Raw genomic sequence first — 21,672 nt, 5'->3', positions numbered from 1 at the left:
AATTTTTTCATAATTGCGTATGTACATTTATTATAGTTTATTAACAACTATTTAAAATTTTTTCGTATTCATTGCTTGATGTCTATATATATATATATATATATATATTAGGTTTAAAATATAGGAAATAATTTTTGAGAATGTGTACGTTACTATCTAACCGGACAGTGAGATTCAAATCTTAAATATAATTTAAATACCCTAAAAGTCATTTCATTATATTGCGACGAAAATCATTTAACTACAAAATAAACTGCAAATTCATTTGCAAATACCTAATGTTTCATGAGTTAATTTATTTTTATATAAATAAAAAACAGTTTTCCCTATTTTTTTATTATTCTTTTTATTAAGAAAAAAAAAATTCTTTATTTTACAAGAAAAAATAAAAATTCTTTTCTTTTCTAATATTATATTTCAGAAATATAGAGAATAATTTCCATAAATTATCATAAATTTTTTTTTTTTTTTTTTAATTACTTCGTTACGACTTTTGTCGAAATATAATGAAAATTAAATACAATGTAGAAAAAAATTGTGCGCAAGTAATAAATTAAAGTCAAGAAAATAAACGTAAAAAATTATAAATTACAGTTTTTCTCTTTTTTTAAGTTTTATGAAATTTTCAATTAAACCTCCTATAAAACTCAATTAAAAAACAATAAATAGAATTCTTTAAAAAATATAACAAAAAAAAATCAATACGTAAAAATTCATTTAAAAAGAAATTCTCTCAAATGATAATTCAAGAAATAAAAATTCGTCAAAAAAATAATTATATATCTAATAAAAATTCTTTAAAATGAAAATTCTAACTAATATTTTTTTATGGAAAAAATTCATAAAAGTCTTTGATGAAAAAATTTGACAAAAATCATGGAATTCTTTTTCATAGAATACAAAAAAAAAATAAAATAAAATAAAATTTAATCCAAATAAAATATGTAAAAATCGAAGATATGTTAAATTGACGTGAACCCTTCCTCTAATATTTGAAGAAATATTTTTTGCAACTATATTTACAAAAATGATAAGTTAATTAAAATTAACTGATAAAAATATAAAAATCATATGTATAGTAAAATATTAATTTAAAAATTGATAAAAATCGATTAAAAATTAAAAAATAATTTTTAAGCATAAAATTCAATAATTTGTCAATATATTGAGGTTTTACATGAAAATTTCAATCACTTTCGTATATATTGTATATTTATAGAAAAGAAATCTATGTTATGCGATTATAAAAGCATCGCACTTATTATTATAAAAAAATATTGACAAAACAAATAAAATAGATTTTATTTTGTACGATTGAATAATAGTAGTGTTCTTGGAACACCATTTTTTTTTTATTTATTTTTTATATAGACTAGAAGCATACTTAAGCCCATCAGCTTCTAAAATTTGAATTGACGTTTAAAACATCATCATTAAATATTTTTCTCGAAATATGTTTAATAATAATAATAATAGATTGAAGTTTAAAACTTCATGTTATTTTTTTTTCATTAATCGAGTAAATCTATCTACATATAGAGAATCAGTCAAACATGGTATGTAAAATACCATAATGTTTTTCATTCTTGGAAAGTCATTTCAGTCATAGAGAATATTTCTCTTGGCAATAATTATTATTATTATATATATATAGTAAACGACTGTACTTTCTCAATTTCTAAAACATCTATATGTTATTACTTTTTTCTGTCAAATTGACAACAATCTACACATTAAAATCTGTAACAGGGCTCAAGTATTCCATTTTATTTTATTTTGTTTTTTTTTGTTTAGTTAAAAATGTCTTTTAAAATGTTTTTGATAAAATAATAAATATTAGAGGTATTCCACGATAAATCAAATATTTTGCATTTATATGTCCGATTTTTTTGAAATTATTTTTTTACGTGAACTTTTTGAAAATACGGTGAAAATAATTCTAGAAAAATAATTCAATTTTTCTTGCAATTTAAAGATTAAAATTTTTATTCATAAAACTGTATTCTTTAATTTTTTTTTTGTTGAAAATTTTGCATATTTTACCCAAAGAACGCAGAGAAAAAAATAAATTTGAAGACTATTTTCTGGTTCTCGACATAAATTATTTCAAATTTACTTTCAATTTCACCAATTTTCAGTTTCAAATTTTACTTTCAATTTCAATTCCACTTTAAACACTAATTTTCAATATTAATTTTCCTTTTAATTTTAGTTTATGTAGAATTTTAGAATATGTAGAATTTAAAAAAAAAATTTAATTTAAAATTAGAAGCAAAATTAAAATTAAATTAAAAATAAGAGAAATTGAAACCGAAATTAAAAGTGAATTTGAAATTCCATAATAAACTCCCAGGCTTAAAATTTTTGTAAAAAGTAGTTTTTAAAAAAAAAAAAATTAAACGTTACAAACAGTTTCAAAAATAAAATTTTAATCATTAAAATGCAAAAAACAGTAAATTATTTTTCTAGAATTTTATGCATCAATTTTTAGAAAAGTTCATAAAAAACACACAATTAAAAAAAAAATACTTTTAAAATTTCTGTATTTTTAAGAAAGTCATAAGCATTCAAAAATAAAAAATCATTAAAATTCTGAAAAATTCATATTTCTTAAACGGTTTGCTAAAAAAAATTTTTTAAATCATGAAAGCTAGTTTCAATTTGGTACTAAACAAAAAAAAAAGTTTGAAAAAAAAATCGGGGATATAAATGCAAAATAGTGTCTAATTTGACGTGGAATACTTGATAAATATCAAGTAAAATATTTGGCCTTGAATTTCAGAATTAGAAGTAACTTGTTAACCGTCTTTCACAATAAATTATTTCTCTTGTTATTCCTTCATCAATAATATATTAATATGAAATATATTAAACTTCTCGATATTTAATACTTCAGTCGTTTCGTTCTCTCACATTTTGTGCTTTCATCTCACAAGAATTTGCTAATTATGTCAAAAAAATAATAATATTATTAAATTGGCAGTTTCTGCATTAAATTCATCGGTAACTTTATAGTTAAAAATGCATAAAACAAAATTTTTATGATTCTACTTTTTTTTTTTTTTTTTTCTTGAATTCTTTATAATAATTTTTCTTTTCTCTTCATTTTCATTCAAGCAAATCAGTAGATAGATTTAATTTTTTTTCTTCTCGTTTTTAAATACTGTGTAACTTTTTAAATACTACGAATGTGACGAGGTCTACGGACTAATAAACAACAAGAAGACAAACCTGAACTGACTTTTGCTAATTCAGACATGTGAAGTGATCTTGTTGGAAATTCAACTCTTTCCTCAAATACTTTACTTGATTCGGGAATTTCTTCCTCTGATCGATGAATTAATGTTCCATTCACATAAAGAACATTTGCCGCAGAATCCTCTGGTACTGTGAGAGTTTGATAATTATAAGTCGCTTCTCTTTCAATTCTCTGTGAAAAATTAATAATTATTAAAAAAAAAAAATTAAATATTAATTAAAAAAGAATTATTAAGTTAATAGCAATAATTATAATAATTAGCTAAAGAATTTATTTATAAAATTACCTTTAAAACTTCTTGAGCTTCTTTACCGCAACCAACGCAAATAACATCCGGTCCAGCCATTGAAACTAATGATTTTAAACGTTTAGTTTCAGCAACCTGTAAAATAGTTTTAAAATATTTTTAAAAAAAACTTTCAATATTATGAGAGGTTAGGCCCCTGTGAAAATTTAAAAAAAAAATTTTTTTTTCTTTAATGAAAAGGTGCCTTTGACAGGGTGTCCATCACTTTTTCCAAATATTATTTTAATAAATTTTAGTGACAAAAATACATTAAATTTACAAGATTAAATTATTTTTAATCTTTTTTTATAATAAACTATTATGGTATTTAATTTTTTGATATTTTTAAGCTTTGGATCGAATTTAGGGGAAGAAAAAAAGAAGTTTTAGTCGATTTACATTACAAGAAAAATCGAAAAAGTCAATTTCTTATTTTCAATAAATACAATTAGATAATAAACATTTTATTATTATTATCAAACAATTGTTATTAGAAGTAAAATGAGTTTTATTAATTCTCTAATCTGATTTTTGCAAATTATTCAAATTCAAAAGTTTAGAAAATGTTTTAAATAATTAAATTTTCGAAAAACTCAATATTGAAAAAAAAATGAATTTATAGAAAAAATTTTAAAAACAATTAAAATTTGAAAAAGCTGTAGTTAAAATTAATAGAAGTAATTGAATTTTTGGAGATTTTCAAATTAAATTTTTTATAATTTGAATTGCTGAAGTTTTTTTTTATAAGCTTTTGATAATAATAATTGAATTTTAAAGGATTTTAAATTGGAAAATATTTTTAAAAAAATTAAATTTTCGAAAATGTTGATTAAATTTATTAGAAATAATTAATTTTCCAAAGAATTTTAGAAATAATTAAATTTTTGATGATTTAAAGTTAAAATTTTTAGAAATAATAATTGAATTGCAGTAGATTTTAAATCGAAACTTTCATAAATTTTAATTGAATTTTTTTTTTTTACAAAATTTAGACAATAATTGAATTTAAAAGAACTTTCATTTGAAAAATATTTTAAATAATGGAATTTTTAAAGAACTTAATTAAAATTATTGAATATAATTAATTTTGCGAAGAATTCTAGTTAATATTTATTTAATAATTCAGTTTTGTATAATGCAAATTTTATACTAAAAAAAAGTCGTATTTTGTTTAAAAAATGTTTTTAAAAAAGTCGAAAAAGTCATATTTTATTAAAATGAGTTAAAAAATGTCGATAAAAGTCGAAAAAGTCGAACGTATTTTTTATTTTACCTAATTTCGTGTTTCCAAACATAAGAAAGTATTATAGAAGGAAATCATTTAAAATTAAAAAATTACCAAATCAGAAAATAATAAATTTCTCATACAAGAAAATGTTACATTTTCCCAAAATTGTAAAAAAAAAATTTTTTTTTTAATTTTTAATAATTATTTTTATTCAAATTAAAGATATAGTTATAAACTTTTCAGAAAAAATTATGTTAAGACAAAAAATTTTGTGTCAAATAATTTTTTTTTTAACGTTTTGATTTTTTTCTTTCAGTTCAGACACAAAAAAAATTGCAATTTTTATCCAATTTTTATAAACAATAACTTATTTTACTCCTTGAAACATTTTCTACAAATTTTTTCCAATAATTTTTAATAATATTTTCTTCAAAAATTATAAACAAATCAAATTGTTTTTATTAAATAATTATTTTTTACCGTTTCTTTGAACGAAATTGAAAAAAAAAAATAGAATTGCAGATTATGTTACAATGAATAAAATAAGATATTTATAAAAAATTTATAAAAGTAAAACAAAATAATTTGAAAATTACTTTTTGAAAATTTTAAATGATTCGTTTGAAAAATTCTGACACAATTGTATAATATTTTTCTAAGAAGAGGCCCCAACAAATTTATGAGAAATATAATGAACTTACTGAATTATTAATTTTATTATTGTTATTTATTATTATTATTTTTTTTAAAGGATATATTTTAATGAAATTTTAAAGTATGTTTATAACCATCGTAAAACTGACCTTAATAGGCACGCAAGGATATTCTGGGAAAGCGGCAGCAATAGCACGTGCTCCTGCTTCATTTGTTTGTGCGGACAATCCAACGAAAAATTCACGTCCTATATCATTAATATTTTTATTACAACATTATTTTCATTTCCTTTACAATTACACTATTTCCATTGTAATATTATTACATTGAATCTCATTACCTGTGAAAAGTACATCACCTCCATCGAGTCTTGCATTTTTATCAGCAATTTCAATGAGAGGAATTTCTAATTCTTTTTTTAATACCGCTTTAATACTGTCTATCTGCAAAAATAATTCCATTTTTTTTTCTTTCTATAAAAAAACAATTCATTCAAAAGTTTCTAGTTACAAATTTTCTTATTTAATTAAAAAAAAAAAAAAAAATCTGTTCTTATTTGTAATTTAATTTCTTTATCATAATTTGCATTTTAAATTCCTTCCATCAATCTTCGAGACGACAAAAATTTAAAATAGTGCTTGCGCATCATTTATTAAGAATTATTATAGAGTTTCAAACGAATGAAAATAGTTTCTGAATTTATACAACAGGATACATGATGTTAAATTAAAGTATCTGGTTTTATGTCCCTGAGGCCAATTATCCTTTTAATTCAATTAAATTAGTGTAGAACTTTTTAAAAGGAACAAAATGTCATATATATAATCTACAAAATTTATTTCACACAAATCAAAAATTTCGAAGTTTTCTGAAAAGGCCGGAAAGAATTTTTATTTTCCAAAAAAAAATATAAAATTTGCTATAATTAATATTAATAAATAAAAATGATATCGAAAAACTTTCATATGAAATTGAAAATTAATAAAATGTCACAATCTACAAAAATTCACATAAATCAAAAGTATTAAATTCAAATTTTCTGTAAAGACCCAAAAGAATTTTTATTTTCCAAAAAAAAATGTAAAATTTGATATAATTATAATAATATAAATAAAAACGATATCGATAAAACTTTTACGAGAAAGAATTGAAAAATCCAGAAAATAAGGTTATGACACAAAACAGATGATTAGAGAGAAAAGATTTATAGCCACCAAAAAAAAAAAGATTGAAAATAGGTAAAATAACGGAAAGATATTATGTAGAATAAAATAAAAAAAACACTATAATTATTATATATACATACCTCTTTGATGCGAGATGGTTCGTTAGGTCGAGCGATCAGTGCAATACCGTTACAAACAACGGCAATGTCTTCGACAAAAGCGCAAAGTGGTGAACTTTCATCTGGTGGCATTTCAACAACATCAATTCCAAATTCACGAAGAATTTCGGCTAATGCTGAATGTTGAAGACGTGCTTCATCGACATTGACCTCGCCTTTTGTACCCAAAGAAAGTGGAATTCGACAGAGAACTGCGTGTGTATATCTGTGAAGCGGCATTATTGTATTTTCATTAAATTCCAATAAACACTTCACTCACACTTTCATTAAATAAACCCCCACTTTCTTTAAATAGAAAATATTTATCAAATTCACTGCAAATTTTTTTATTTTCTTTGAATCTTTAGAAAATTTCTATCTATTTGACGTTTCGACGGAGCGTTCTGTGTGTGACACACAAAGAAAGCAGAAGAGAACAGACGACACAAAATCCCGGGACGCTTTGGCGCTTGCGTAATATTATTTGAAAGTGAAACACAGTTGATAAATCAGTAACCATTAAAAAAAAATTGTTCTGTTTTGAAACAAAAAACAATTTGAAATATTAATTAAAATAATTATTAATATTGCAATATATAATTTCTCAATTTTATGGATATTTATGGAGAAATTACAGTACTGTATGTCGGGTTGCATATTTTTAGGGGGTAAAATAATATAATTTTTTTTCTATTTTTGAAAATATATTAAATTTGGATTGAGACATACTAATTTTAACGAACGTAAGAAGCTTTATTGTAATAATAAAAAAATACATTTTAAAGTATCCGCACTAAAGTCACATTTGCTCTGATGGTAAAAGTGTTTTGAAGAAGCTTCTTCATCAGCTATGACAAAATTCGATTGGTCATTTTTTCCGCGGTAAGAAGGTAACCATTTTAAAAATAACCAATAAAATATTGAGAATCTTTTCACGCATGCCTAAATCTACAAGTAGCAAATGCGCATGTTCCCATTAACCTAACCTCAAATGTTTTGAAATCTTTCACTGCGCATTCTCTGTAAAGTGAAGCAAGCTGCTGCTGCTCGTTCTTTAATTTTTCTATCCTTGTTCTTTGTCTTGTTCGGCCGTATAAATTCATCCAATTATTGTAAAAAAAAAAACAAGTCTCATTTCGGCATGATGCAAATGAACGCGATATTTCATCTAAAAATTGCATAATTTGTGATCCTAAAAGAAATAAAAATAAATAATTTTGCAAAAAGCCACTCTCGCGATATCAAAAAGTGCAACAGTGCCTGACGTGGATCAAAAGGCATGCCGAGGAGCAAATCTGAATTCTGCTAGTATTTTGGGGAAAGATGCACACAAAACAGATTTCACCAATTCGGTAACAAATAAAGAAATAATGAATAAAAGTAAAATGTTTAATTATGAGCATTTTGTCGCCGGTTTATCTGGTGGCACAATTTCAACTATGCTCCTACATCCATTGGATCTATTGAAAATTAGATTTGCAGGTAAGATATTTAAAAAAAAAAAATTATGATTTTTAAAACTGTCAGCTGATCGATCGTCACTGACTCTCCCTTTCACTATAATGATCATTTCCAAGCACGTGGTTTTTTGTCTCTGTTAGAAAGTTTCATTGGTGTGTGATACCTTTTTTTTATATATATATATATATATGTAGATATAACGTGAATCTTTACATGTGTTTTGTCATTTCCTTTCAACTTTTAATCAAAGCTTGCATCATACTTTTTAGCCTTTAAACTTTGCCCTTTAACCGTTTTATGTCAAAATTAGTGTAATTTTTTTATAAATTTACTCATATGTAGTTTTAAAGAATATTTTCTTTAAAAATATTTACTTTTTAATAGACGGAAAATTTTTTTTTTTTACGCTGAAGGCCTCCATGTTTTGGCCTGTACTTTTTTTAATATAAATTACTTGGGTTTTTTCCCCTTAAATATTGAATAATGATTTGTAGGATTCGATTTATTGGTACAAATCATCGATTTAATTTTTCTTAATAAATTTAAAAGTAATATTTTAATACGAAAATATGTTTAAATATGGAACGTAAAACTAAAATATTAAAATAGTTCTTTTAATGACATATATACAAATTTTGTAATCTATTTATTAAACTGTTTTGCCCTAGAAAAAAAAAAAAAAATTTCCTTGTTCTTTATAGAGTGACGTCATATGTGAATGGTTCATCTCAACAAAAATTCAAGTAAACAAAATAATAAATTTCCTGTAACGACTCACAAGCTACTCTTATAGCCAAATTTGGAAATTATTTTTTATTTATATTTAAATATTTTTTTATTTTTTTATTGTTATAGAATTATGCGAGAGGAAGAATAGTATTTTAATTTTTAAAATTTAAATACTGAAAATTAATTAGCGATCGTGTGTGTGACTATTTTGGTATTGCTCTTGAAAATGATTTTGCAATATAAATATCTTGGAAATATACCTAATGTGATAATAATCTTAATTATCAATACATATTGCTAGAATCTTCTACATCTTTCGTTTATACGTGTAAATATACTAGAAAAAGTAATTTAAAAATTATGAAATTATTTTTGTCTATTTTTGTTTTTAGCTGTAAACAATTACAATTTTTAGTATTTCGCATAAATAAAAATAATGTTTATCATGAATTTAATATAAATAATACTATAATTTGAATATATAAATAATAATTTTGTTATAATTAAGAACAATAAAAGTTACAAATAATTCAAGTTATTTAAAAAGAATTTTTGGTTAAAAACAATGAAACAAGATTTTTCAATTTTCCTTATACATATTTATAAATTCTTTTCTCAGAATCAGCAACCCACAATGCATAAATGACGGTGGTTGGTTTGAAATAAATAGATTTATTTCAAAGTGTGAAAATATTCGAGAAATGTAGCATTATCATATATATATATATATTTATCTCTATTAAAATATCATCTAAAACGTCTGGCACATCAGTAAAATTTTACTGCTATAGATTTTTATTTAATAAAATAAAAATAAAAAAAATTATCATTAAATTCAATGAGTAAAATAATTTATAGTATTAAAAATATTTAAAGCAATAGTGTTGTTTCCTTTTTAAATCGATTATTATTAATCACAAAAAAAATTACGTCAGTAAATTTCACGTTTATAATCAACGAATTAGAAGAAAAATTATTTTTCTATGCAAATTATTATAATTTTTTTTGTCTAAAAAAAATTTGTACAACGTTTTTCTAGATTAATAAATTTTTAAAAATAAAAATTTGTAAGCAAAAAAATTTAATATTTTTTTTTAGTGCGTGAAAAATATTTTTTATTTTTAATCGTTGATCATAAAAACAACGTTGTAAATTTCACCGACGTAAAAAAATTGCTAATTTTTATTGAATCAGACGAAAAATATGATGATAAGATGCCAGGAAATACAAAAGGAGATAATAATTTGAAATCGATTTATTATTATTAAAATTTTGAAATATAATAATTGTTTATTAATAAATTATAAAATTATTTACATGAAATTAGGATTTTTATGGTTTTAAATTTAATTTACATACTTGAATTATTTATATAAAAAATTATTATTTATATTATATAAATAGTATTATTTATTATTATTATTATTACCTATTTATTATTATTTATATTATTTAATTCTCGAATTACTTTTTTATATTTTGTTTACAAAAATGGCAAAAAAATGTTGTTTTGGAGTTGAATTTTTTTTTTTTTTCAATCATTTATGATAAACTTTGTGAATTTCACCAACGTTATTGAAATTTGATTTTTCTTTTCTGTATTACATTTTGATTATACATTTAATTTCTCTCTTTTTTTCAAACTACCAAATAATAATTGTAATATATCGTAAATTAGAATAATTGTGCCAGGAATATTATTATACATTGATTTAAAACTCGTGAATGAAAATTTCTAGTAATTTTACTGCGTATTTTTATATTATAATATTTGGCTTTGTATCAAAATCACACGGAGCTTGTCTATTGCGTCAAAAACACGTGGCAAACTTCTTTTTGAAGGATGTTCTCAAACCTTGTCTCTACATTGGTATTTTTTTTTTCTTTTAATTTAGTAATAATTATTTTTTTAAAATTAATTATTAATTATATAATAATAAAATGCTTGGTCTGTCCTTCTGTCCTAACTTGAAGTTGGCTTTTTCTGATTTCACGTGTTTTTTTTTTGAATAGTAATCTTATGACGTGTCAAATTTTGACAATTCTTTTTCTCATTTTTGCCAAAGTTGTATAATTGTGTTTCCAAATTTCGGAATAAGTTTCATTAAAATTCCAAATTCGAAAATTCAATTCACGAAGCTGAAGTACACAACGTTTACCAAAGAAACTTTTTTTTAAAGTTGTATATTGATTCAAAAATTGTATACAAATACAAAAAATTTATGATGAGAAAAAAGATGCGCCAGGAAATTTCGTACAAGATAGAAATTTGAAAAAAATTTATTTTTAAAAATTAATTTTTAAGGTACCAGGGGCCAACGAATACCTATTAAATATTAATTATAAAAACACAGGCCTTGAATTAACTTAAAGACACAAAAAAAGTCGTTTTAGTCGATTTATATTCCAAAAAAAAGTGGATTTGTTTTTTATTTTAACAAAAATATTTTACAGATTTTTAAATAAACAAATTTTTTTTTAATAATAATCCTTTTCGAAGGGTTAAAGTTGAAATTTTTAGAAATAATTAAATTTCAACAGATATTGTTAATTTTCTAACAATTATTAAATTTTACAGAACTAAAAATAATTTATCAAACAATTTTTGGAAAACATTTTTTAAATTTAATTGAATTTTCAAAGATTTAAAATTGAGATTTTTGAAATTAATTGAAACTTTAAGTGTTTTGTAATTAAAATTTTAGATGATTTCACTAAAAATTTATTAGAAAATGCGGACAAAATATACAATAATTTGAAAATCATTTTTAATTGAAAAATGGTTTCAGATAGTTGAATTTTCAAAGAATATTATTAAAATAGTTAAAAATAATTGAATTTCCTAAGAGTTATAATTGAAATTATTAATTTTAAAAAAAAAAAATTTTCGATGGAAAATTTTAGAAATAATTAAATTTTAGATGCTTTTAAATTCAAATTATTGAAAATTCAATTAATTTTGAATTCAAATTTTTGAGAATAATGAAATTTTATTTGATTTTAAATTTGGAAAATAATTGAATTTCAGTTCATTTTGAATTGAAAATTTTGTGAAATAATTGAATTTTAATTGAAATTTTGGATAATAATTTAATTGAAGTTCATTTTTGATTGAAAATTTGGATAATTAATTTTGAACAGAAATTTTAGAAAATAATTGAATTTTATTTAATTTTAAATTAAAAAATTGGTAAATAATTAAATTTTAAATTGAAAATTTTTGATAATTATTGAATTTTTAATTGATTTTGAATTAAAATTTCGGGTAATAATTGAATTTTAGTTTATTTTGAATTGATATTTTGAAAAAATAATTCAATTTTATTGTGATATTTTTTTTTAAATTATAAACAATTGTTAAATTTCATAAAAATTTTAATTGAAAAAATAATTTAGATATAATTGAATTTGTGATTTATTTCATTTAAATTATTAAAAATAATTAATTTAGTGAAGAATCATTTTAGTTCAAAATTTGTTAAATCTTTTAATTGAAGAAGATCTGAAGAAGATATAAATTTTATACTAAAAAAATGTATTTTATTTACATTTTTTTTCAAATGTAAAAAAAAAATGTCGCATTTTATTAAAATAAGTCGATGAAAGTCGTATTTTTGAAAAATGTCGGAAAAAGTCGTATAATCCGAGGCCTGTAAACATATAATTTTCATTATTATTATTTAATATGTAATAAATATTCTAATAAATTAAATTATTATTGATAATATTAATCTTTAATTTCTTTATATAACAAACAATTAAATACTCAATTTGGCGCGCTTGCGTGCGTTTAATTTTGCTAGTTAACAAATAAAAAGTTAAATCGGCTAAAAATTCAAAGAAAGTTAAATTAAAGAGCTAAAAATTAAAATAATATTTAATGGACAAGATACAAAAAAATTTTTGGTAAAATTTATTTATTATATTATGTATTTTTATAATTTATAAAATTTTGTAACATTTTTCATACATTGAAAAATAGAACTGCGATAAAATAAAAACTAGTCCATTAAAATTATATCATTATATTGACCAATAATGACGATCTTTTTGACCTGTTCTCTGATATATTGTAATAAAGTGAGAATACATCTTCACAAGGCACAGAGAGAATGTTAATTATTGTTTTGTATTATTCTATTTATCAGTTTTGTGTTGTTATCTTTAATAAATTTTTTTTTTTTTTTGATAAATATTCCAGGAAACAATGTTTGAAAATTGTGGATGTAAAATATTTAATTTTTTTTTTCAATTAATGATGGAATGATTATTCTTGTTTATTTTGTCTGTGTTGTTTTTTTTTCTACAAAATTTTTTTGATAAATATTGAAGAATGTTTGGAAAATTAGATGTGAAAAATGTATTGTAATTATTTTTTTTCAGTCAATGATGGGATGATACGAACTATTCCCAAATACGGTGGTCTTGTAAGTGGCATACAGGACATCGTTAAAACAGAGGGAATTCGTGGTCTTTATAGAGGTGTTTCGCCCAATATGTTGGGATCGGGAGCATCTTGGGGACTCTATTTATTTTTGTAATTATTTATTATTTTATTAATTACCATCAATCGTAGCTATTAATGATACACGCTAGTTTTTAATTTGTAAAATATATTCATTTCGAAATTATCAAATTTGACACAGCTGTAATTATTGTTCGATGAAATTTTAGCAAAAAAACAAAAGTAACTATAATTTTATTAGTAAATTCGCCTTTAGAAATTAGAAAAAAAATTTATAAAGAGGAAAAAATTTTCTTGTTTGAAGATTTGTGAAAATAAAGATATATAAATATCAATCATAAAAATGTGCAAAAAATTTATCAATTTTGTTTTTTCAAAAATATAATTTTCATGCCACTATGATTTAATTTTATGTTAATTTGTGCTGCAAATATTTTTTTTGGGAAAAAAATACGAGTACCATAATAGCCTCGATTAATAGTATATATAAAAGATTTTATTCATTTAAAAAAACTGTCGATGGGGAAAATTTAATTTTTGCAAATATGTCTTTTTTTTATATACAGCTACAGAACCATAAAAAATCGATTGCAAGATGGTGATCCAAATAAAATTATTGGCGTGAAAATGAGTTTATTTGCGACTGCTCAAGCTGGTATATTTACAAATCTTATAACAAATCCATTGTGGGTCATTAAAACGCGAATGTGCTTACAATATTCTGGTGATAATGCTCTACCCGAGTCACGTAGATATTCAGGAATAATAGATGCAGTTCGAAAAATTTTCAAAACTGAGGGATTTAAGGGCTTTTATAAAGTTAGTTTAATTAAATAATAACTATATATATATATATGCAATAAATACAAAAATTTTCAATTATTTATTAAGGTCCTGTGTAAATATTCTCCGTAGGTTTTCTCGCAAAATATTAAATAGAATTTAGCTAAAATTTTGTAGAGAATTAAAAAATATAAGGAATCGTCATGTGTCAGAGTATATTCAATATTTTTGTCAAAAAAAAAAATATATTCTTAAAAAATTACATATTTTGACTAAAATGAACTAAAATTATATTGTCAACATTATTGAATTTTCTTTAAATACGCAAATTAAAAATAAATTTTTTTTAACGAAATATTAATACTCTGACATATAACAAGCGATTCCTTAAAATATTTTTGAGTTCTTTACGAAATTTTAATTCAATCTATCAAATATTTTACGAGAAAATCTATACGAAGAATATTTATAATTATATTGAATTGCAAAAGTCACATGACCTTAATAAAATAAAATATTATATAGAAAATGTTTTAATTTTTAATTGGAGCGCATGATTATTCTATAAAAGTCAAAAGTTAGAATTTTCATTTTAAAGAGTTTTCATTAGATATAATTAGTTATTAGACGAATTTTCATTTTTCGAATTAGCATTTGATACAATTTCCTTTTTAAACGAATTTTTTTTCGACAGAATTTATATTTTATTGAATTTCTCTTTACTTGACTTTTTATTCGAAAGAATTCTAATTAAGTTGGATTTTTTTTTTTTGCAGAATACTCATTCAAGAGAATTTTATGTGATTCGAATTTTTTTTTTAGTGACAAAATTTCCAAATTCATCGAATCTTTATTTGTCTGAATTTTTATTTACATAAATTATTATTTAATTGAATTCTCATTATTAAGCGCTAAATATTTATTTGACCGAAATTGAAAATGTCCGAACAAACATAACCTAAAAAAAAAAATTCCCGTGCAATTTTTAAAATTGTTCAATTAGAAATTATCTAAAAAATTTGTGATTGTTCAGTTCGGACATTTTTAATTTCGGACAAATGAAAATTCATCATTTTTATGAATTCTATCAATTAAAAAATTCTTATCACATAAATTTTATTGAATGAGAATTCTGCTAAATTAAATTTCAAATAAACTAGAATTCTTTCAAATAAACAATTTGGTAAAAGGAATTTTTGTAAAATAAAAATTTTGTCAAATAAGAATTTTGTATCTTAATATTTTGTTAAATTAAAATTCGGTGGCACATAATTATTCCACAAAAATAATTATTAGTTAGAATGTTTAATGTAAATAATTTTATTTGATATAATTATTTTTTTAGACAAATTTTCCTTTATTGAATTAGCATTTGAACTAATTTTTATTTAACAAAATTTTTCTTTACTAAATTTTTTATTTAAAAGTATTCTAATTTAACGGAATTTTAACTTAACATAATATTCTCATTCAATTGAATTTTAAGTGATACGAATTAGTACATAATAAAAATTTTGGACAAATTAAAATTCGCTAAATTAGAAATTCTAATTTTTAAAAATTCGAAGCACTTAAAATTGTATTAAATAAGAATTCTGCTAAATTAAAATTCGATTAAATTTAGAATTCTTTGAAATAAAAAGTTGTGTAAAGAGAAATTCTGTAAAATAAAAATTTACTATCTAAAAATTATGTAAAGTAAAAATTTGTTTTAAAATAAATTTTGTCAAATGATAATTTGAAAAAAAAAAATACTTCTATGATTTCTTTAAAATGAAAATTGTAACTAATTATTTTTATAGGATAATCATATGTTCCAAAATTCGTTTAAAAATTCGATTTTGAAAAATAATTATATAAAATTCTTTAAAATGAAAATTCAAACTTATGGAATAATCATGCACCACTTTTTAATAGTATTTTTTAATTAAATTTATTATTTACAGGGTTTAGTTCCTGGAATGTTTGGTGTAACACATGGATGCATTCAATTTGTTATTTATGAAGAATCAAAACTTAGGTACAATATTTATAAAGGAATGCCACTAGACACAAAATTAGTAAGTATTTCTTTTTTTAAAAAACCTTATTTAAATAAATTAAATTTTCTTTTTGCAAATTTTTCTATTTATTCCATACATTATAATTGTATTTTTTTTACATTTATCGATCTTTTCTATCAATTTGAATAGCAAAAAAAAATTAGAATTTTTTTTTTTTTAATATAGTTAAAAAAAAAATTATACAATTTACAGGGCTACGTGAGCAATGTGATATTTGCGGCATTGTCAAAATTTGTAGCAGCTATTTGCACTTATCCCTATCAAGTTGTCAGGACTCGATTACAGGATCAACATCACGACTATAGAGGAACAGTGGATTGCATTAACAGGACATGGAGGTCAGAAGGTTTTAAGGGTTTTTATAAAGGCATATCACCATATATGTTACACGTTACACCAAATATACTTGTGGTTATGTTTTTTTATGAAAACACTAATGATATTATTCCATCAATTAAAAAATTTGTTCTCGGTGTAGATAGTTAGATTAATTCTGCCGTGTAAGTAAGACACTTCCAACTGCTGATAGCACAAATCTTGCAAAACGAAAAAAAAAGAAAGGGGCAAATAAAATCCACACAGTACTTATTTGTTTAGATAAAAAAAAAAACAATCCTTGACTGAAAAAAAAACATACATTGACTTAAGGCAAAATGCATCATGCAGTTTGCATGCTTTCTTATTTCCCCGGCAGAATTCAATCTTTCGTGTATATAATTAATATTTTTTAATTAGTGGAAAATAATTTCTCAACACATTTAACGGGACAAATGAATTACACTTGAAGGGAAAAAATTGCTTTTAAAATATTTACATATAAATAATAACATTTTTTAAAAAAATATCTTTTTTTCCAAAAGCAATTTTTTTTTCTCCTAGTGTTACATTTCGAGTTATTGTTGTCAGTGTTTTAAACGCTGGGGGCACATTAAGAATTAATTTATTAATGTGACAGAAGAATCTAAATAAATTATCTATTACTTCTGTTTCTTTTTTTTTAGAGAGAGATTTTGTAAATATTTTGAATTTCTGAAAAAAATCGGATTTTGTAAACATTTTGTTTTTTTTTTTTTTTCGATTTTCAAAGCATAATATTTGTCATTAATTTATAAGAATGCACATACACGTGAATCAGTATTACAAATATGTAATAATAATAATAATAATATCTCGTTTCATTTTGAATTATTTTATATGAATAGATCTGGAAGCTTCTGACACATAAATCTTAATGTTCTCTGAAGATTAGGAAAATTAAAAATATATATATATATACATATTTCTGTCTTCTAAAGAAGGGTAGAAATTGTCTGTGTTGAAAGTGTTATTTCAATTTGCATTAATTGATAATAATAAAACTGTGAATGTATCGGGTTATTATCACACACACACATACACACAACTATATAACTACATTTCCACAAAAACTCCATTCATTGATAAGACAATATGCACATTAACTGAAGTGAAATTATTTTTCATTTTTCGCTTTTGTAGTTCTTTTTGGATTTTTTTTTTTTTTTTTTTTTTTATTTCCTAAGTAAGCTCTCTAAAGGAAATTTAATAACTTGTTATTTGTAGAAAAATACAAATGAATTTTTCTTTATTAATCATTATTAGAATTTGGAAAGAGATTGAAAAAATGAAATCGATTTTTTTTAATATTAGAATAGTAAAGACGTATATATTTTAATGTCTACTAATTTGATTTAAAAAAAAAGTTTTTAAGTATTATCATTTTTCAAACAATTATTTTAACTTAATTTTAAAAATCATCTAATCGAAAAAAATACAACTTCCATTTTATTTTTGATACTGTGATTTTTAACGAATTCTGTCAATTTTATCTGAATTATTTATATTTTTTTTTTTAAAAGAGCTTATTTTTAATCCAATATTATGGTCATTGTAAATAAGGAGTTAAAACTACTTAAGCGTTGTTTGTGCATGTTTATCTTGATGTGATTCCCTCACATGAAAAGAGGGTATTTAGAAATGCAAAACTTATATTCAAATATTATTCCTATTAGTTGATAAGACTAATATGCAATAAACTTAGAATACAATATAAATTAAACAAAAATTGTGTTTATTATATTGTATATAGGACAATTTTAACTCTAGTTTGCCTAATAATTAATATTAAAAAAAAAAGAATATTATTTTAAGTTTCTTATAAACTATGTCTTATGCTCAAAAAAAAAAAAATTATTTCTCGAATAAGAGAATTAATTGTATCTAAGAAGAGCGCTTTGTTTTTTTTTTTATTATTTTTATTTCATACAATTATTAATTCATTGGGTCATATGATTATTTTCCAAATTATATCTGTTGGAATTTTTGAGTTGTATTAAAAATTATCGAATTTTTATTTAGCAGAACTTTATATAAAAAATAAATTTTATTTATTATTTTTTTTTATAAAAATATAATTTTATTATTATTTATTTTATAAAAATTTTAATCCATACGATTGATTGTTTAAAATCTCCCCTAAACAGAATTTTCATTTAAGATAAATTCTATTTAGCTGAAATTTTAAGTTAGAGAATTTCCATTTCACAGAAATTTCATTTACTTTTTTTCTAGCCAAATTTTCATTTGTTTAAATTAACTTTTAAAACAGAATTTTAAAACGCCGAATTTTTATTTTACCGAACTTTCATTTGTCCGAATAAATAGTAGGCAGAAAAATTTGGTCGCTAATTTTAAAATTAACCAATTATAATTTCGTCAATATTTTTTGATTAGTTAATTACAAAATTAGGGACAAAATTTTTCTAACAAATATTTATTCGGTCAAATGAAAGTAATGTAAAATAAAAATTCAGCTTAAAGTAAATTTTTTTTATGAAAATTTTTCTGGACACTTTTAAATTGTATTATTTCAAAATTCGATAGAAATAGAAATTCTATTAAAATCGGAATTTAGTTAAATAGAAATTTTTCGATAATTTTGAATAAAACTGAAAAATTTCGAATAATCTAATGTGGAAAATATTTGTGCATCACCAATTAATTGATGAAATAGAAACATTTTTCTTGTCATTCATAAATTGAAGAATTACATATTTAATTTACAAAAAATGTATTATTTTAAAGTTTTTTTTTTTTACTTTATATCTATTTGATTTTTTTTTAACCGAAATAAATTAGATTTTTATTATAATTTGCAAATATTGTGAAAAATAATAAAAAAAAATGTAGTTAAAAAAATGTCAACTAAGATTTTACATAATCTGAATTGATTTTTAAGAGTGGGAATGTAGCTCAAAGTTAATTTGTAATATATATATAAAATAATAATGGCGTTCGATACGATACATTTAACAAATAAAAAATTTAGTTAAATTATTAGTTAATTAATTGCAAATAAATGGCTATTTAAATTCAAAAAAGAAAAATTAGCCGAAAAAAAAATTAATTATATTGAAATTAACAATTCAAAATAATACAATTAAATTTTTCAAAAAAATACGAGTTGGATCTTTTCGTCTTTTAAACTAACATTTTTCATAAATATTAAAAATAATAAAATATAATATAAATTTCAAAACTATACACTCATGTTTTGTGTCTACATTGATAATTATTATTGTCTTCGATTAAATTCGTGATAAGCGTTTTATGCAATGAGCATTCTAAAAATATAGTTATATGAAAGAAAAAAGAAAAAAAAAAAAGTAGTGTTAAGGTTTCTTGTCACGCCAACTTGTAAATAATAGGAGAAATTTATTTATATCCTTTCAACTGTAAATAATGAATTGGTTAAAAAAAAAAAAAAATGGGGAAAAAAATTAATTTCAAAACGCTGGCACAAAAAAAAATGTGTGACTTAGTTATTAATAAAATTCTTTAATTAGAAATTAGTTGTTTTCTGTGATTAGAAATTTTAAGTTTAATTTTAATAAATTAATTATTTTTATTAATAATAATTATAATTATTTTTTGTTATAAATTATTATTACAGGAACAATTTATTTAGAAACATTTTTTTTTAATTTCTAAAATTTTTTATCAATTGTTATTCTAATCAATTAATTAAATTCGTAATAATTTTTTTCAGTCATTAATATTAATATTTATAAAAAAATGAATTATTCTACTTTAATTACATCTTGAGAAATTTATTCTCATAATAAATGTGTCCCGTTGGTAAAGGTGAAACCACCAGCAGTACGATTTTTGAATTTTCAAGATTTATTGCTGATGTAAAGATAAATTACACAGAAATATATTTTTTTTTTTGTTAATTTTTATTTTCAATTAACTTTTGAAATTTAAGAGCGTACTTTGTATCAAGAATCGTACGCAGGTCTCTACTATTTTTTTTTTCCTTTTAATAATTGGATTTTTATTTTATTTAGCTTTTATTAAAAATAAAAAAAAAATATATAATTTTTTTTCTAAAAAAAAAAATTAGTATGAACGTATTGCTGGTGGTTTTTTTTGCAGGTTTGAAGGTTGGCGCGGCTTTTACAAGGGTTTGAGTATGAATCTAATAAGAGTAATCCCAGCAACTGTCGTCACTCTTGTTGTCTATGAAAATGTGTCGCATCTCCTATTAGGCTTGAGGAAACCTAATGTTATCGAAGGGACATCAACAAATACACTTAAAAATAATAAAGAGAAATTAGTGGAATCATAAAATCTCTCTTCTCAGGATAACAATGGCTTATGATTTTTAAATATAGTAGAAGAAAGAGAATGAATTTTAAAAAGTCGCAAATTATTTTATTTTGTGAATAGAAAAAAAAAGAAAAGATATTCTTAATTATATTAGTTTAATAAAAAAAATAAGTCTTAATTTTTTGTTTTTCGTATTGAAATACAAATTTCAAAGACAGTACTATTAATTTACATGCATAATACCTCGATTGTTATTTTATAAGAATTTAAAAAAAAAGAGATTTTTTTTTTCGCCAAAAATTTATCAAATTTTGAAAATATGATTTTCATAATAAATTATTTTGCGCAAAAATTTGTTGAGTTAAATAATAATTATTTTTTGTTTAAATTTGCTGAATAATTGTAAATTTTATCCAATTTTTACAAAAAAAAATAACTTATTTTGCTCTTTGAAATATTTTCTACAATTCTGTTCGTTGAATTTTATTAACGTAATAATATTTTGTTGAAAAGTTGATAAACAAATTTTATTTTTTATATTTTTTAAACAAAACATTATTTTAACAAAAACACAAAATGAGAATTGTAAAGAATCTTTTAAAGAGAAAAATTATCAATTATTGTTTATAAAAATTGGATGAAAATTAGAATTGTTCACTAACTTTAAAAAAAAAAACAACACAAAATGTTGATTAATTATTATTTAGAAACAAATTTTAATTCAAAATAATTTTTTTTTTGAAAATTGTACAATTGGATCTTTCAAATTTTTGATGAAATCAATTTTAAAT

At 21.5% G+C, this 21,672-nt stretch overlaps 2 protein-coding genes across 2 annotated transcripts; one reads left to right on the top strand and one right to left on the bottom strand.

Annotated features, from left to right (window-relative positions):
* Nucleotides 1–2,853: 2,853 nt before the first annotated feature.
* LOC127283699 (N(G),N(G)-dimethylarginine dimethylaminohydrolase 1) lies at nucleotides 2,854–7,213 on the bottom strand. The gene is made up of 5 exons (XM_051308720.1): nucleotides 6,734–7,213; nucleotides 5,768–5,870; nucleotides 5,577–5,674; nucleotides 3,546–3,641; nucleotides 2,854–3,430 (listed from the first exon to the last, which is right to left on the bottom strand). The coding sequence occupies exons 1-5, from the start codon at nucleotides 6,989–6,991 to the stop codon at nucleotides 3,176–3,178; spliced, it is 810 nt and encodes a 269-aa protein (XP_051164677.1). The 5' UTR covers nucleotides 6,992–7,213; the 3' UTR covers nucleotides 2,854–3,175.
* Nucleotides 7,214–7,759: 546 nt separating this feature from the next.
* LOC127283620 (mitochondrial folate transporter/carrier) lies at nucleotides 7,760–21,059 on the top strand. The gene is made up of 6 exons (XM_051308608.1): nucleotides 7,760–8,233; nucleotides 13,325–13,478; nucleotides 13,973–14,225; nucleotides 16,136–16,249; nucleotides 16,445–16,590; nucleotides 20,708–21,059. Exons 1-6 carry the CDS (start codon nucleotides 8,122–8,124, stop codon nucleotides 20,898–20,900), a joined length of 972 nt encoding a protein of 323 aa, XP_051164565.1. The 5' UTR covers nucleotides 7,760–8,121; the 3' UTR covers nucleotides 20,901–21,059.
* Nucleotides 21,060–21,672: the final 613 nt, after the last annotated feature.

This window comes from Leptopilina boulardi, unplaced genomic scaffold (genome assembly GCF_019393585.1).
Source record: "Leptopilina boulardi isolate dan_hultmark-lab unplaced genomic scaffold, ZJU_Lbou_2.1 LbouV2_310, whole genome shotgun sequence".
Taxonomy (NCBI): domain Eukaryota; kingdom Metazoa; phylum Arthropoda; class Insecta; order Hymenoptera; family Figitidae; genus Leptopilina; species Leptopilina boulardi.
This window is presented reverse-complemented; position numbering and strand designations above follow the sequence as displayed.

Bases quoted from the DNA above. Each gene is read 5' to 3' on its own strand.
- LOC127283620 (XM_051308608.1), top strand. From the start codon at position 8,122: ATGAATAAAAGTAAAATGTTTAATTATGAGCATTTTGTCGCCGGTTTA. The intron at 13,479-13,972 runs GTAATTATTTAT...TTTTATATACAG, and splicing joins TGGGGACTCTATTTATTTTT to CTACAGAACCATAAAAAATC. The intron at 16,591-20,707 runs GTCAGAAGGTTT...TTTTTTTTGCAG, and splicing joins TGCATTAACAGGACATGGAG to GTTTGAAGGTTGGCGCGGCT.
- LOC127283699 (XM_051308720.1), bottom strand. From the start codon at position 6,991: ATGCCGCTTCACAGATATACACACGCAGTTCTCTGTCGAATTCCACTT. The intron at 5,871-6,733 runs GTATGTATATAT...TTATTTTTGCAG, and splicing joins AACCATCTCGCATCAAAGAG to ATAGACAGTATTAAAGCGGT. The intron at 3,431-3,545 runs GTAATTTTATAA...AATTTTTCACAG, and splicing joins AAGCTCAAGAAGTTTTAAAG to AGAATTGAAAGAGAAGCGAC.